Source organism: Seriola dumerili, unplaced genomic scaffold (assembly GCF_002260705.1).
Source record: "Seriola dumerili isolate Sdu_G_001 unplaced genomic scaffold, Sdu_1.0 BDQW01000040.1, whole genome shotgun sequence".
NCBI classification, from domain to species: domain Eukaryota; kingdom Metazoa; phylum Chordata; class Actinopteri; order Carangiformes; family Carangidae; genus Seriola; species Seriola dumerili.
The window spans coordinates 2,830,090-2,849,318 of NW_019174295.1; the positions used below are offsets into that span (position 1 = coordinate 2,830,090).

The following is a 19,229-nucleotide window of genomic DNA, read 5'->3' on the forward strand; positions in this document are numbered from 1 at the left end:
TGACATTTTATACCATAAGTTTAATGTAACACTGTATTTGCCATCAACTGTAAAATAAACAATTATGACACTGTGACACATGGGTAGAAAACCTACAAAGGAACTGCATTGTTTCCTCACAATCAGCCTTTGAGAAATGTGAACAAAGCCATAAGAAGCTGAAGGACACAATGAAACATACAATGAAAATATAAGTATATGGAAAATGTCTCCTGCAATCATTCTGGCATACCCTGAAGACCTGTTTTTTTGTAAGGAAAAAAAAAAAAAAGGGCTATAACGCCAGACTTAGGTTAGGGATTGTGTTTCAGGTAGTGCTTTAAGGTGGGTAGCCTGCTTTCCCTTTGGGATTTCTTCTCTTCTCTTCTCTCTGCTGTTGCTCCACAACCACCTTCTTCTTTCACAAGCACTTCTCCTCCGTCTTCCTCTCTTTCTTTTCCTTTCTTAGAGTCAGCCTCTGCCTTCCTGCTGGTCTGCTTCCCTCTATGCACCGAGAGATAAGAGGGAGAGACGCACAGTATGTGAATGAATGCTGAGTTCATTGCCCCAGCAGGATTTGTTTATTAACTGCAATATTAAGTCTAATCCCAAAACATGTCAGTTTACACAGAAATTACAATACAATATGTAGTAAAGATCCCTATTTCCTTTCATTTTCCTCTTCCTTTCTTCACCTACCTCACTTCCTTTCCTTTCCTTATCACCGATTGGCTCTTGTTTTCGCACTCCACCCCTCATTTACCTGATAGAGTTCACCTGGGCACTAGAAGATTATTTAAGGGCTTCACTCCACTCATTCACTCTTTTTCACCTTCACATGGGGCAGCAGTTTCTGGTAAGAGAAGTTTGTTACTCTTTAGTTCTTCTAGTTTGTATGTTAGTTCAGAGAACCTTCTTTATCCTTATTTCTTTAATATGTATATAATGAGAATATTTTGGTTTGTTGTGTTAAAATTTAATAAAATAAATCTTTATTGTCCTTTCAGAACCTGCAGCCAATGTGTGTCTTCTCCTTTCATGTTTGAAATAATTATGAGAATAAAACCTTTGTTGGATTGGATATGTTTAATGGCCTTCGTTCTTTCATCCTGCATCCTGACCCGATGCCCATGGTGATAGTGAATCAATTCTGAACCTCCTACTTAACACAATATTTACCCACAGTATCTCACACAGTTAATGTGGTTAAAGAGATTACCAATATTTTGGTTTCTTTTCTGGTATATGACTTTGTCTTCATTTCTTAGGGCACCTTAGAAAATCTTCCATACCAACTGTTCCCCTTTGTTTCATTACATTTAGCAAGTTAGCAATAAACTCATCACTCAATGCAGCTCTCTAAATAGCTGTAGTAACTAACAGTAACTTTAAAGCTGAATTATTAATTTGGTTAAAGGCAATAACTCTATCCTGTATGTAATGACTCCATATTTTGGTCAATATTTGCTCTAAATTATTTCCTTGTATCTTGTTTTAGCTCAGTGATCTGCCAGTAGACTGGATGAAAATTAGCTCTCTGCTAACTCAGATAAAATGCATCAAACGGCAGCATTTATTTTGTATTTAATATTGCACATAGTCCCTTTTATAAATAAAGAATATGTTAAAATAAAAACAAGCTAGTTTCTAATTAAAGCATTGAGGCACTTTCAAACTGTCACATATGTGAAGCTTATAATATTCCTCATTTTTGAGGCCATAGTTTGTTCATTGAACTGTTCATATTGTATCCATCACCTGTAACTGCTGTGCCTCACTGAGCTCCTCAGTTTGTTGTTTAGTTCCCTCTGTGGCTGAGTGGAGAACTGTCGTCTTTGGGCTTCAAGGGTGGAGGACAGCTGTGGCAGCGGACAGTTCATGAGTAATTAGTGAACTCCAGACACAAATAAATCACATTTAGCTTATGTTTGTATATGTACTGTAAGCAGGCATGAGCCAGTAAAATGCTACTTCAGTGTCCTCGCAGTTGCATTAGTTTCAGCCCTGCGGGAACCAGTGCTGTTGCAGCAGAAAGAAGAAAGTTCTTGCCTAAGTTGTTTGTTTTTTTTGTTTTTTTTAAAAAAGTTATTGAACACACTCACCTATTACATAACAGGATAAAACAGAACTAGAGGATGAATGAGAGAGCCTAACTAGACACGAAAGAGAAGAGCTATAAAGAGCAACTCAGTCAGCTCTATGTACTGTCCTCTTATAGCACTTTACCATGGCAGCAGTTGAATATTCAGTGACTCGTAGTAAACATATTTGGTTTGAGAGCTACTACAGGAGTGATGAACACCACTGTTGACATGGATGGAAGGGAACGCTTACCTTAGCAATCTCTGAAAGATATGCCCGTCTCTCATCATTGGTTTTATGAAATGCCTGATATTTGAAAGAAACAGGGAAGGCATCAGTAAGTCTCCAATGTTAATGAGCAACAGATTACAACAAGGGATTACTGCCTGCACATGCTGCGTGCTGAACCTTCATTCAACTAATATCTTGCTGTTTGTTGAGCAGAACAATAAACAAAGAACCAAATCGCTGAACTAAGAGCATATTGACCCAGTCGTGGCAGCACAGGGACAAAGGTTGAGGTTCCATTTAGCATCAATGGTTTTTAAAAAAAATAAAGAATGCAAAACAAAAATCAGCCAAATCCTTTTCAATCCTTTGCTAATGATGGTCATTTATAACTGAAATATTTATTACCTGGAAAAAAAATGTAAAGCTGTTTGTATAAAAAAATATTAAAACTAGACCAGGAGACATTGTGACCTTCAACAATACTCAGCACAAAATCCTTCTAACAACCGGAACAGCTGAGACCAACACCTTTCCCTCCTGCTCAGTTCTGAGATGACAGTCCATCAGCTGACTCTGGAGGTCACACTTTTCCTCAGTCAGTAGCTTCAGACGCTGGCTCAGTGTTTCCTGCGGCGAAGTGTTTCCATTAATGAGCAAAATTCACAGAGACCACAAAGTATAAAGGTTGTTGTACTGCTGATGTCTGATTACAAATCAGTTTGTACTAGAATTACACTGTGCTATCCACTAGGATCAAACAATAACAATAAGTTAATGCAGAAAACATGAGTACAAGAATGGATTAGGCTCATACATTATTTAATAAACACATTAAAGCTCAGACACAGTGAGGCTACATGAGATTTATAGCACTGTGCAGAGGTTTGGAACAGTCTCTTCCTTGTTCTGTGCCCCAAAATAAGCACCTGTAGTCAGCTGTAAAGATTTCCACTGTAGGCAGTGTGTTTAAAGATGCAACATTTGAAATGTATTACCAGTTTTAATGAATCATTGGAGTTACATTTACATGAGCATTTTAATGTGTGTAAAAACATGCATGTATGCATTAATTCTGTTTATATATTGTATGATGCTACTGTTAATCATCCTAATCAGTGACTGAAGCACCTCCACAACACAAGACATTTTTCCACATTTTTTAGACATTTTTTTACTATTCTAAAGTACAGGTCATTAAAAGTATAAATTATTGTATCTAACACAAATAAGTTAATTTGCTGATGCACAGCACAAGTATTCAGGAGCTGTATGAGCAATGATGCTACAGGACACAGCATCAGTGCTACAAATGTTCAAGCAAGACACTGGGATTATCTTTTATTGTTTATTTATACCCAACACTGTGGCCCTAACATTTATTCACTGCACTAATCAAAAATAATCTATATTCTTCTCACATAGTCAGTCTGTCTTAGTGTCATGCTCACAGTTTGACTACAGATCTTCAGTCCACAATCTTGTGGTCACTCCATGGCCACACTAATGAGCATCTGTTAGTTCTGCCTTAAGGCACACAGACACACACATATTTAGACTGGACTGTGCAACCTTTCAGTGTGTGGTGTGCATTCATGTGTGTGTGTGTGTGTGTGTGAATGTGTATGTGTGTGTGTGTGTGTGTTAAAGCATTGTAATTAGCGTGCATTACTCTCCCATGGTTTGTAATCCTGTGATTACAGTGCTGTGATTAAACTCTGGTTTATTCAGCCAGCATCAGCGGGAGGATGGAGGGCAGCTGGCATTACAATCCTCTCTGTCCCGCCCGCCTTCTCCCCTCATTCGGTGTCTCTGGCTCTCTCTGCTGGTATGTGCTTCTATCTTACACACAGTGGGGTCCAAAAGTCTGAGACCACATTCCCATTCACTTGAATAGGAACGTGGTCTCAGACTTGGAAAAAAAACCCATAAACACAAATACAACAAAACAGATCACTCACTACTGTCATGTCATCGTAAGATCGGATGGAGGCCAGTCGATCTGTGAAAAACAAGAGTGTGTGAGCATTAAAATATAAACTTGCTTGAGATGCATGAATATATATGTCTTCCTTAATTCTTAAAGATTAAGTTGTTGTTATACACTAATACAGGTAAGAGTGTAGATGGATTTGAAGAGTATTCAGGGTGGTGCCTTCATGATTTTGGGAAATTCTAAACATCCAATACTTTAAAATGGGAAATGTCTATCAAACAGAGGGCATTCAAATATATTCACACAATTTATACTATAGTTTTCAAATGGGGACATTGTGAATTAAATGGCCTGATGTATCATGCTGCACTTAACTGTTCATGTTGTATATTATATACTATATGTAATATTTTAAGAACTCTTCTCAACACCCCTCTTCTTTCTTCTTTCAGAGCAGACAGATGTGTACTATGGATCTAGAGCTTGCCCCAAAGTGGTTTTGGTATTTAGTGTTACTATAGGTGTATTGCAATGATACAGCTCTTGGTGTGGAGAAAGTAAACCATCCTGTACTCTGATGAATTGCAATAAAAACAACAAATGTCCTTGCAGCATAAACTCCTTTAAAAGCTGACACCAGCCTGTGAACTTACCCATGGGGTTGCCTCGTAGGTCCTCCAGTCTCTCATGAATGAGTGAAATCTGTCTTTCCAACTGTCCGTTTAGCTCTATCTGTGTCTCATACCTGGTCTTCCACTCATTCCCTGATACATCAGAATAGACAGAGGAAATTGTCAAATTATATTACAAACAACACTGAGGAGTAGCTAAGCTGATAGAAACCAGTGGATACCAGCGAAGCTGAACTTAGGAATTACCTGGTTTTCTGCATTAATTGGTCATAAATGTGGTCTGATCTTCATCTAAGTCACAAGGGTGGACAAACACAGTGTCTAGTAAGACACAAAAAGTTAAATAGTCTCCATTTACAGACAGTTTGTGGACTGATGAATATCTAAACTCTTTGAGATGACTATGTAACCTTTTCATCTTTATGTAAATCAATAATTTTGATTGTAAATCTTGTAAGGGCTATTTTTTGTGAAGCATGGTTCACATTAGCAGATACTCAGTGAATAGTGAACTCAAAATGTTTTTATAAGTCAAAATAGCTCTAATCTCCAATCTTGTTTCATTGATTGGACTCCTGGTTTGATTACTCCTGGCTCCAATCAGGTTTTGTTGTCATTACCCTGTATGGATTCACATCCTTTTTCCAGCCTACACTGTGCATATTTGAATGATGTTTTCAATATAGACAAGAAATACACGAGTAGTTGAAATAGATTATGTTTGTTCAATATTGTAACTTAGATGAAGATCTGACAACATCTTAAGAGAAATGTAAAGGGTATACAAAGATAATTCCAATGGTTTCACTTACTTACCTACGTTATATTTTCTAGCCACTGTATAAAAATAGATATGCTATTAAAAATCACTTAATTATTACTCACCTTCTCCATCAACACTGTGTAGTCTCTCTTGCAGTTCACGCATTGTACTACGCAAGTCAGACACTGATTCTTCCAGCATCTCTCTACAATCAATAGGCAGACGACGCTACGTTTGAGGTGGAAAACAACATTTTATATCCTTGGGTGTAGGTCTGCATATGGATGGTAGGGACATGTCCCTTTACTATACTATAACGTTTTCATGACTTTTTATGCCTTATGATACTATGTGGTTTTCATGACTTTTTATGTCTTACGACATTTTGATGCCTTGCTATACTATGTCGGGTTTTTTTCTTTTCATGTCTTACTATACTATATCGTTTTTTTGACTTTTTATGCGTTAATATACTGTCTTTTTCATGCCTTGCAATACTATGATGTTTTTATGACCTTTTATGCCTTAATGTATGATGATGTTTTTTTGAATTTTTATGCCTTACTATATTATGCCATCTTATGCCTTGCTATACTATAACATTATTATGACATTTTATGACTTAATATACTGTGACCTTTTTTGACATTTTTACACCATCCTAAAAAATATGTTTTTTGGATTTTTAATGCCTTACTATATTTTGTCATCTTATGCCTTGCCATACTATGACGTTTTTATGACCTTTTATGACTTAATATACTACGATGATTTTTTGCCATTTTATGCCATACTATATTATGATGTTTTTTGACATTTTTATGCCTTATTATATTATTTCGTCTTATGCCTCGCCATACTATGACGTTATTATGACCTTTTATGCCTTAAAATACGATGATGTTTTTTTGAATTTTTTGCCATACCATACTATGACCTTTTTTGACATTTTTATGCCATCCTGTAAAATGATGTTTTTTGGCATTTTTATGCTTTACTATCCTATGTAGTTCCATGCCTTGCAATATTATGACGTTTTTATGACCTTTTATGCCTTAAAATACGATGATGTTTTTTTGAATTTTTTGCAATACCATACTATGACCTTTTTTGACATTTTTATGCCATCCTGTAAAATGATGTTTTTTGGCATTTTTATGCTTTACTATCCTATGTAGTTCCATGCCTTGCAATATTATGACGTTTTTATGACCTTTTATGCCTTAATATATTATGATGTTTTTTTGAATTTTTTGCAATACTATACTATAACGTTTTTTGACATTTTTATGCCTTATTATATTATGTCGTCTTACGTCTTGCTATACTATGACATTATTATGACTTAATATACTATGATGATTTTTTCCATTTTATGCCATACTATACTATGACCTTTTTTGACATTTTTTTCCATCTTATAAAATTATGTTTTTTGGCTTTTTTTATGCCTTACTATACTATGTAGTTCCATGCCTTGCCATACTATGACGTTTATATGACCTTTTATGCCATAACATATTATGATGTTTTTTTGCCATTTTATGCCATACTATACTATGACCTTTTTGACATTTTTATGCCATCCTATAAAATGGTGTTTTTTGGCATTTTTATGCCTTATTATATTATGTCGTCTTACGCCTTGCTATACTATGACATTATTATGACTTAATATACTATGATGATTTTTGCCATTTTATGCCATACTATACTATGACCTTTTTTGACATTTTTTTCCATCTTATAAAATTATGTTTTTTGGCTTTTTTTATGCCTTACTATACTATGTAGTTCCATGCCTTGCCATACTATGACGTTTATATGACCTTTTATGCCATAACATATTATGATATTTTTTTGCCATTTTATGCCATACTATACTATGACCTTTTTGACATTTTTATGCCATCCTATAAAATGGTGTTTTTTGGCATTTTTATGCCTTACTATATTTTGTCGTCTTATGCCTTGCCATCCTATGACGTTTTTATGACCTTTTATGACTTAATATACTATGATGATTTGTTGCCATTTTATGCCATACTATACTATGACCTTTTCTGACATTTTTATGCCATCCCATGAAATTTTTTGGCATTTTTCACCTTACTATACTATGTAGTTTCATGCCTTGCCATACTATGATGTTTTTATAACCTTTTATGCCTTAATGTATTATGATGTTTTTTTCTTAATTTTCTGCCATACTATTCTGTGGCATTTTAGGGCATTTTTATGCCTTACTATATTATGTAGTTTCATGCCTTGCCATACTATGATGTTTTTATAACCTTTTATGCCTTAATGTATTATGATGTTTTTTTCTTAATTTTCTGCCATACTATTCTATGGCATTTTAGGGCATTTTTATGCCTTACTATATTATGTCGTCTTATGCCTTGCTATACTATGACATTATTATTACCTTTTATGACTTAATATACTATGACCTTTTTTTGACATTTTTATGCCATCTTATAAAATGATGTTTTTTTGCATTTTTATGCCTTACTATACTATGTAGTTTCATGCCTTGCCATACTATGATGTTTTTTGGAAATTTTATGCCATACTATACTATGATGATTTTTTGCATTTTTATGCCTTATTATATTATGTCGTCTTATGCCTCACCATAATATGACGTTATTATGACCTTTCATGCTTAATATATTATGATGTTTTTTTGGATTTTTTGCCATACTATAGACGTTTTTTGACATTTTATGCANTGTCGTCTTATGCCCTGCTATACTATGACATTATTATGACATTTTATGACTTAATATACTATGATAATTTTTTGCCATTTTATGCCATACTATACTATGACCTTTTTTGACATTTTTATGCCTTATTATATTATGTCGTCTTATGCCCTGCTATACTATGACATTATTATGACATTTTATGACTTAATATACTATGATAATTTTTTGCCATTTTATGCCATACTATACTATGATGTTTTTCGGCATTTTTATGCCTTATTAAATTATGTCCTCTTATGCCTCGCCATAATATGATGTTATTATGACCTTTTATTTCTTAAAATACTATGATGTTTTTTTGAATTTTTTGCCATACTATACTATGATGTTTTTCGGCATTTTTATGCCTTATTAAATTATGTAATCTTATGCCTCGCCATAATATGATGTTAGTATGACCTTTTATGCCTTAAAATACTATGATGTTTTTTTGAATTTTTTGCCATACTATACTATGATGTTTTTTGACATTTTTATGCCATCCTATAAAATGATGTTTTTTGCCATTTTTGCCATACTATACTATGATGTTTTTTGACATTTTTATGCCATCCTATAAAATGATGTTTTTTGCCATTTTTGCCATACTATACTATGATGTTTTTTGACATTTTTATGCCATCCTATAAAATGGTGTATTTTGGCATTTTTATGCCTTCCTATATTTTGTCGGCTTATGCCTTGCCATCCTATGACGTTTTTATGACCTTTTATGCCTTAATATATTATGATATGTTTTTGCCATTTTATGCCATACTATACTATGATGTTTTTTGACATTTTTATGCCATCCTATAAAATGGTGTATTTTGGCATTTTTATGCCTTCCTATATTTTGTCGGCTTATGCCTTGCCATCCTATGACGTTTTTATGACCTTTTATGCCTTAATATATTATGATATGTTTTTGCCATTTTATGCCATACTATACTATGATGTTTTTTGACATTTTTATGCCATCCTATAAAATGGTGTATTTTGGCATTTTTATGCCTTCCTATATTTTGTCGGCTTATGCCTTGCCATCCTATGACGTTTTTATGACCTTTTATGCCTTAATATATTATGATATGTTTTTGCCATTTTATGCCATACTATACTATGATGTTTTTTGACATTTTTATGCCATCCTATAAAATGGTGTATTTTGGCATTTTTATGCCTTCCTATATTTTGTCGGCTTATGCCTTGCCATCCTATGACGTTTTTATGACCTTTTATGCCTTAATATATTATGATATGTTTTTGCCATTTTATGCCATACTATACTATGATGTTTTTTGACATTTTTATGCCATCCTATAAAATGGTGTATTTTGGCATTTTTATGCCTTCCTATATTTTGTCGGCTTATGCCTTGCCATCCTATGACGTTTTTATGACCTTTTATGCCATAACATATTATGATATTTTTTGCCATTTTTGCCATACTATACTATGACCTTTTTTGACATTTTTATGCCATCCTATAAAATGATGTTTTTTGCCATTTTTATGCCTTACTATATTTTGTCATCTTATGCCTTGCCATCCTATGACGTTTTTATGACCTTTTATGCCATAACATATTATGATGTTTTTTGCCATTTTTATGCCTTACTATATTTTGTCATCTTATGCCTTGCCATCCTATGACGTTTTTATGACCTTTTATGCCATAACATATTATGATGTTTTTTGCCATTTTTATGCCTTACTATATTTTGTCATCTTATGCCTTGCCATCCTATGACGTTTTTATGACCTTTTATGCCATAACATATTATGATGTTTTTTGCCATTTTTATGCCTTACTATATTTTGTCATCTTATGCCTTGCCATCCTATGACGTTTTTATGACCTTTTATGCCATAACATATTATGATGTTTTTTGCCATTTTTATGCCTTACTATATTTTGTCATCTTATGCCTTGCCATCCTATGACGTTTTTATGACCTTTTATGCCATAACATATTATGATGTTTTTTGCCATTTTTATGCCTTACTATATTTTGTCATCTTATGCCTTGCCATCCTATGACGTTTTTATGACCTTTTATGCCATAACATATTATGATGTTTTTTGCCATTTTATGCCATACTATACTATGACCTTTTATGACATTTTTATGCCATCTTATAAAATTATGTTTTCTGGCATTTTATATGCCTCACTATACTATGTAGTTATATGCCTTGCCATACTATGACGTTTTTATGACCTTTTATGCCTTAATATATTATGATGTTTTTTGCCATTTTTTGCCATACTATACTATGACGTTTTTTGACATTTTTATGCCATCCTATAAAATGATGTTTTTTGCCATTTTTATGCCTTACTATACTATGTAGTTCCATGCCTTGCCGTACTATGACGTTTTTATGACCTTTTATGCCATAACATATTATGATGTTTTTTGCCATTTTTTGCCATACTATACTATGACGTTTTTTGACATTTTTATGCCATCCTATAAAATGATGTTTTTTGCCATTTTTATGCCTTACTATACTATGTAGTTCCATGACTTGCCGTACTATGACGTTTTTATGACCTTTTATGCCATAACATATTATGACGTTTTTTGACATTTTTATGCCATCCTATAAAATGATGTTTTTTGCCATTTTTATGCCTTACTATACTATGTAGTTCCATGCCTTGCCATACTATGATGTTTTTATGACCTTTTATGCCTTAATATATTATGATGTTTTTTGGACATTTTATGCCATACTATACTATGACCGTTTTTGAGGTTTTCATTCCTTCCTATACTATCATGTTTTATTCCTGATTATGCTATGACTTCTTTAAGGGTTACTCTCATACCAGTCACTTTTAAGTGGGTAGCTTAGTATAGTGGTTTGAAGTGTCACCTCTCATTCCATAGGTTTTGAGTTCAAATCCAGGTTGGGACCATCCTGTGCGAAATTTGCATGATTGCTCAGTACCTATGTGGTTATGTCGTTTTTATGACCTTAAATGCCTTACTATACTATGTCATCTTTATTAATTTTTATGCCTTACTATACTGTTTAATTTCATGCCTTGCTATACTATGACGTTTTTATGACTTTCTATGCCTTAATATATTATGATGTTTTTTTGAATTTTTTGCCATACTATACTATGACCTTTTTTGACATTTTTATGCCATCCTATAAAATGATGTTTTTTGCCATTTTTATGCCTTACAATATTTTGTCATCTTATGCCTTGCCATCCTATGACATTTTTATGACCTTTTATGCCTAAACATACTATGATGTTTTTTGGAAATTTTATGCCATACTATACTATGACCATTTTTGAGGTTTTCATTCCTTCCTATACTATCATGTTTTGTTTCTGATTATGCTATGACTTCTTTAAGGGTTACTCTCATACCCATCACTTTTAAGTGGGTAGGTTAGTATAGTGGTTTGAAGTGTCACCTCTCATTCCATAGGTTGTGAGTTCACATCCAGGTTGGGACCATCCTGTGCAAAATTTGCATGATTGCTCAGTGCCTATGTGGTTATGTTGTTTTTATGACCTTAAATGCCTTACTATACTATGTCATTTTTATTAATTTTTATGCCTTACTATACTATGACGTTTTATGACCTTTTATGCCTTAATATATTATGATGTTTTTTTGAATTTTTTGCCATACTATACTATGACGTTTTTATGACCTTTTATGCCTTAACATATTATGTTTTTTTAAATTTTTTGACATACTATACTATGACGTTTTTATGACCTTTTATGCCTTAATATACTATGTTTTTTTAAATTTTTGACATACTATACTATGACGTTTTTTGACATTTTAACGCCTTATTATATTATGTCGTCTTATGCCTCACCATAATATGACGTTATTATGACCTTTTATGCTTTAATATACTATGATGTTTTTTTGACATTTTTTGCCATACTATACTATGACCGTTTTTGAGGTTTTTATTCCTTCCTATACTATCACGTTTTTTTTATTGAATATGCTATGACGTTTTTAAGGGCTACTATCATACCAGCTACTGTTAAGTGGGCAGGTTAGTATAGTGGTTTGAGGTGTCACCTCTCATTCCATAGGTTGTGAGTTCAAATCCAGGTTAGAACCATCCTGTGTGAAGTTTGCATGATTGCTCAGTACCTGCATGGTTATGTTGTTTTTAATGACCTTAAATGCCTTACTATACTATGTAGTTCCATGCCTTGCCATACTATGACGTTTTTATGACCTTTTATGCCTAAACATACTATGATGTTTTTTGGAAATTTTATGCCATCCTATATGCCATCCTATGACATTTTTATGACCTTTTATGCCTAAACATACTATGATGTTTTTTGGAAATTTTATGCCATCCTATATGCCATCCTATGACATTTTTATGACCTTTTATGCCTAAACATACTATGATGTTTTTTGGAAATTTTATGCCATCCTATATGCCATCCTATGACATTTTTATGACCTTTTATGCCTAAACATACTATGATGTTTTTTGGAAATTTTATGCCATCCTATATGCCATCCTATGACATTTTTATGACCTTTTATGCCTAAACATACTATGATGTTTTTTGGAAATTTTATGCCATCCTATATGCCATCCTATGACATTTTTATGACCTTTTATGCCTAAACATACTATGATGTTTTTTGGAAATTTTATGCCATCCTATATGCCATCCTATGACATTTTTATGACCTTTTATGCCTAAACATACTATGATGTTTTTTGGAAATTTTATGCCATCCTATATGCCATCCTATGACATTTTTATGACCTTTTATGCCTAAACATACTATGATGTTTTTTGGAAATTTTATGCCATCCTATATGCCATCCTATGACATTTTTATGACCTTTTATGCCTAAACATACTATGATGTTTTTTGGAAATTTTATGCCATCCTATATGCCATCCTATGACATTTTTATGACCTTTTATGCCTAAACATACTATGATGTTTTTTGGAAATTTTATGCCATCCTATATGCCATCCTATGACATTTTTATGACCTTTTATGCCTAAACATACTATGATGTTTTTTGGAAATTTTATGCCATCCTATATGCCATCCTATGACATTTTTATGACCTTTTATGCCTAAACATACTATGATGTTTTTTGGAAATTTTATGCCATCCTATATGCCATCCTATGACATTTTTATGACCTTTTATGCCTAAACATACTATGATGTTTTTTGGAAATTTTATGCCATCCTATATGCCATCCTATGACATTTTTATGACCTTTTATGCCTAAACATACTATGATGTTTTTTGGAAATTTTATGCCATCCTATATGCCATCCTATGACATTTTTATGACCTTTTATGCCTAAACATACTATGATGTTTTTTGGAAATTTTATGCCATCCTATATGCCATCCTATGACATTTTTATGACCTTTTATGCCTAAACATACTATGATGTTTTTTGGAAATTTTATGCCATCCTATATGCCATCCTATGACATTTTTATGACCTTTTATGCCTAAACATACTATGATGTTTTTTGGAAATTTTATGCCATCCTATATGCCATCCTATGACATTTTTATGACCTTTTATGCCTAAACATACTATGATGTTTTTTGGAAATTTTATGCCATCCTATATGCCATCCTATGACATTTTTATGACCTTTTATGCCTAAACATACTATGATGTTTTTTGGAAATTTTATGCCATCCTATAAAATGGTGTTTTTTGGGATTTTTATGCCTTACTATATTTTGTCGTCTTATCCCATGCCATCCTATGATGTTTTTATGACCTTTTATGCCTTAATATATTATGATGTTTTTTTTGCCATTTTTTGCCATACTATACTATGACCTTTTTTGACATTTTTATGCCATCCTATAAAATGATGTTTTTTGCCATTTTTTTGCCTTACTATACTATGTAGTTCCATGCCTTGCCATACTATGACGTTTTTATGACCTTTTATGCCTTAATATATTATGATGTTTTTTTGGACATTTTATGCCATACTATACTATGACCTTTTGTGACATTTTTATGCCATCTTATAAAATTATGTTTTTTGGCATTTTTATGCCTTATTATATTATGTCGTCTTATGCCTCGCCATAATATGATGTTATTATGACCTTTTATGCCTAAACATACTATGATGTTTTTCGGCATTTTTATGCCTTATTATATTATGTCGTCTTATGCCTCGCCATAATATGATGTTATTATGACCTTTTATGCCTAAACATACTATGATGTTTTTCGGCATTTTTATGCCTTATTATATTATGTCGTCTTATGCCTCGCCATAATATGATGTTATTATGACCTTTTATGCCTAAACATACTATGATGTTTTTCGGCATTTTTATGCCTTATTATATTATGTCGTCTTATGCCTCGCCATAATATGATGTTATTATGACCTTTTATGCCTAAACATACTATGATGTTTTTCGGCATTTTTATGCCTTATTATATTATGTCGTCTTATGCCTCGCCATAATATGATGTTATTATGACCTTTTATGCCTAAACATACTATGATGTTTTTCGGCATTTTTATGCCTTATTATATTATGTCGTCTTATGCCTCGCCATAATATGATGTTATTATGACCTTTTATGCCTAAACATACTATGATGTTTTTCGGCATTTTTATGCCTTATTATATTATGTCGTCTTATGCCTCGCCATAATATGATGTTATTATGACCTTTTATGCCTAAACATACTATGATGTTTTTCGGCATTTTTATGCCTTATTATATTATGTCGTCTTATGCCTCGCCATAATATGATGTTATTATGACCTTTTATGCCTAAACATACTATGATGTTTTTCGGCATTTTTATGCCTTATTATATTATGTCGTCTTATGCCTCGCCATAATATGATGTTATTATGACCTTTTATGCCTAAACATACTATGATGTTTTTCGGCATTTTTATGCCTTATTATATTATGTCGTCTTATGCCTCGCCATAATATGATGTTATTATGACCTTTTATGCCTAAACATACTATGATGTTTTTCGGCATTTTTATGCCTTATTATATTATGTCGTCTTATGCCTCGCCATAATATGATGTTATTATGACCTTTTATGCCTAAACATACTATGATGTTTTTCGGCATTTTTATGCCTTATTATATTATGTCGTCTTATGCCTCGCCATAATATGATGTTATTATGACCTTTTATGCCTAAACATACTATGATGTTTTTCGGCATTTTTATGCCTTATTATATTATGTCGTCTTATGCCTCGCCATAATATGATGTTATTATGACCTTTTATGCCTAAACATACTATGATGTTTTTCGGCATTTTTATGCCTTATTATATTATGTCGTCTTATGCCTCGCCATAATATGATGTTATTATGACCTTTTATGCCTAAACATACTATGATGTTTTTCGGCATTTTTATGCCTTATTATATTATGTCGTCTTATGCCTCGCCATAATATGATGTTATTATGACCTTTTATGCCTAAACATACTATGATGTTTTTCGGCATTTTTATGCCTTATTATATTATGTCGTCTTATGCCTCGCCATAATATGATGTTATTATGACCTTTTATGCCTAAACATACTATGATGTTTTTCGGCATTTTTATGCCTTATTATATTATGTCGTCTTATGCCTCGCCATAATATGATGTTATTATGACCTTTTATGCCTAAACATACTATGATGTTTTTCGGCATTTTTATGCCTTATTATATTATGTCGTCTTATGCCTCGCCATAATATGATGTTATTATGACCTTTTATGCCTAAACATACTATGATGTTTTTCGGCATTTTTATGCCTTATTATATTATGTCGTCTTATGCCTCGCCATAATATGATGTTATTATGACCTTTTATGCCTAAACATACTATGATGTTTTTCGGCATTTTTATGCCTTATTATATTATGTCGTCTTATGCCTCGCCATAATATGATGTTATTATGACCTTTTATGCCTAAACATACTATGATGTTTTTTTGGTCATTTTATGCCATACTATACTATGATGTTTTTCGGCATTTTAATGCCTTATTAAATTATGTCATCTTATGCTTCGCCATAATATGATGTTATTAAAATACTATACTATGATGTTTTTCGGCATTTTTATGCCTTATTATATTATGTCGTCTTATGCCTCGCCATACTATGACGTTATTATGACCGTTTATGACTTAATATACTATGATGATTTTTTGCCATTTCATGCCATACTATACTATGACCTTATTTGACATTTTTATGTCATCCTATGAAATGAAGTTTTTTGGCATTTTTCGCCTTACTATACTATGTAGTTTCATGCCTTGCCATACTATGATGTTTTTATGACCTTTTATGCCTTAATGTATTATGATGTTTTTTTGAATTTTTTGCCATTTATGGCGTTTTTGGGCATTTTTATGTCATACTATACTCTGTCCTTTTTTGGCATTTTTATGCCTCACTATATTATGTAGTCTTACGCCTTGCTATACTATGACATTATTATGACCTTTTATGACTTAATATACTATGATGATTTTTTTGCCATTTTATGCCATTTTATGACCTTTTTTGAAATTTTTATGCCATCTTATAGAAATATGTTTTTTGGCATTTTTATGCCTTACTATATTTTGTCGTCTTATGCCTTGCCTTCCTATGACATTTTTATGCCTTACTATATTTTGTCGTCTTATGCCTTGCCATCCCATGACGTTTTTATGACCTTTTATGACTAAATATACTATGATGTTTTTTTGACATTTTATGCCATCCTATAAAATTATGTTTTTTGGCATTTTTATGCCTTACTATATTATGTAGTTTCATGCCTTGCCATACTTTTGCCATGACTTTTTTATGACCTTTTATGACTTAATATATTATGATGTTTTTTTGAATTTTCATGCCATACTATACTATGTAATTTTTATTAATATTTATGCCTTACTATACTATGTAGTTTTTATAACTTTATTTGCCTTGCTATACTATGTCGTTTTTTTTACTTTTCATGCCCTACTATACTATGTCATTTTTATAACTTTTATTGCCTTACTATACTATGTCGTTTTTTTGACTTTTCATGCCATGCTATACTATGTCGTTTTCATGACTTTTATTGCCTTACTACACTATGTCATTTTTATGAATATTTATGCATTACTATACTATGTTGTTTTTTGACTTTTCATGCCATACTATACTATGACATTTTTATGCCTTACTATACTATGTCATTTCCATGTCTTTTTATGCTATACTATACTATGTCGTTTTTATGACCTTTAATACCTTGCTATGCTATCATGTTGTCATGCCTTGCTATACTATGTCATTTTCATGTCTTTTTATGCCTTACTATACTATGTCGTTTTTTTGACTTTTCATGCTTTACTACAATATGTTGTTTTTATGACTTTTATTGCCTTACTATACTATGTCGTTTTTATGAATATTTATGCTTTACTATACCATGTTATTTTTTTGACTTTTCATGCCATACTATACTATGTCTCTTTTTATGACCTTTAATGCCTTGCTATGCTATGACATTTTCATGAATATTTATGCGTTACTATACTATGACTTTTTATGCATTACTTTACTATGACATTTTCATGCTTCACTATGGCATGATATTTTTATGCTTTACTTTACTATAAGTTTTTTTGCCGTATCATAATGAGACTTATGACATATATATGAAATATTTGATATTACCATATATGTAATCTATAAGAGGATATATTATTATGATACATATACATCCTCTGGATATATGAATATATATGTTCATAACACATGAAAAAAATGCAACTCCATTAAAACAACATGCTTATTATTATTCTATATATTTGTATATGATTTTCTTAATCATTTCTAATTACATTTACCCTACATGTCTCTCTTTTCTATGTTCATATATAATGAACACATACTTACAGGCTTTAGGATGGATATATATTTATGTAACATATATCTATAGCACAAATTTATAATATAAACATACTACAATACATGTAGCTAGACATACAGTATATGTCAATATATGATATTGTCCCAATTTCTAACAGGTTTCATATGTAATTTTCACATATAGGCTATACTGTATAAACATATATGATTTTACTTCATATGTACATATATTTCATATATGGAAATTCAACACATGTACATACAGCTATTGCATTTCGGTATGGGCAATTCTGAATGCAAATTCAAATCTAATATTTTAATAAAGCGTTTGGTTGACTGCATTAAAAAGCGAATCACTTTGTTTTGGAGTGGTGGGGTTATTGCGTCCCTACCAATGTTGAGACCAAACCTACTTCCCTGCCTTGAAAACATCGTAAGGTTTCTGAAAAAAAAAACTTACTTAATTTCCCTCTCTTGCTTGAGCTCTGCCTGTAGGCGTGCCAGATCGTATTTGCTGTAGTCGCTCTCTCCAGCCATGTTTCTGAAAAACTTACATCGACTGAAGAAAAGTTTGTGCCTCGCAGTTTCCATGGAGATCGCTGTTTCCGGCTAGTTCATGTGGCGTCGGAAATAATAGAGCACGTTGAGCGGGAGGTTTAAAAATGACAGCACATTAATGAATCGGTGCATTACTTTTCTTTATATTCAGTATATACAGTTCATTTCGCGCTTAATTGGGTCTGAAAATTAACTTCCTCCATACAGTATACCGAGCTCTTAATCCAACATCCTACATTAATGGTCTATAAAGGCCACTTGATTTATCTTGCAGAGGATCTAATTACAATACCAAAACAAGCAGAGTTCAGCAGACGTGTGTGTGTGTGCGTGTGAGTGTGAGTATGCCCGCGCGCAAGCGAG

At 32.4% G+C, this 19,229-nt stretch overlaps 1 protein-coding gene across 1 annotated transcript; it reads right to left on the reverse strand.

Moving 5' to 3' along the window:
- Nucleotides 1-18,892, reverse strand: ccdc169 (coiled-coil domain containing 169). The gene is made up of 8 exons (XM_022739000.1): nucleotides 18,769-18,892; nucleotides 5,743-5,825; nucleotides 4,879-4,989; nucleotides 4,251-4,291; nucleotides 2,821-2,919; nucleotides 2,314-2,367; nucleotides 1,738-1,838; nucleotides 1-483 (listed from the first exon to the last, which is right to left on the reverse strand). Exons 1-8 carry the CDS (start codon nucleotides 18,843-18,845, stop codon nucleotides 294-296), a joined length of 756 nt encoding a protein of 251 aa, XP_022594721.1. The 5' UTR covers nucleotides 18,846-18,892; the 3' UTR covers nucleotides 1-293.
- Between the last annotated feature and the right edge of the window lie 337 nt (nucleotides 18,893-19,229).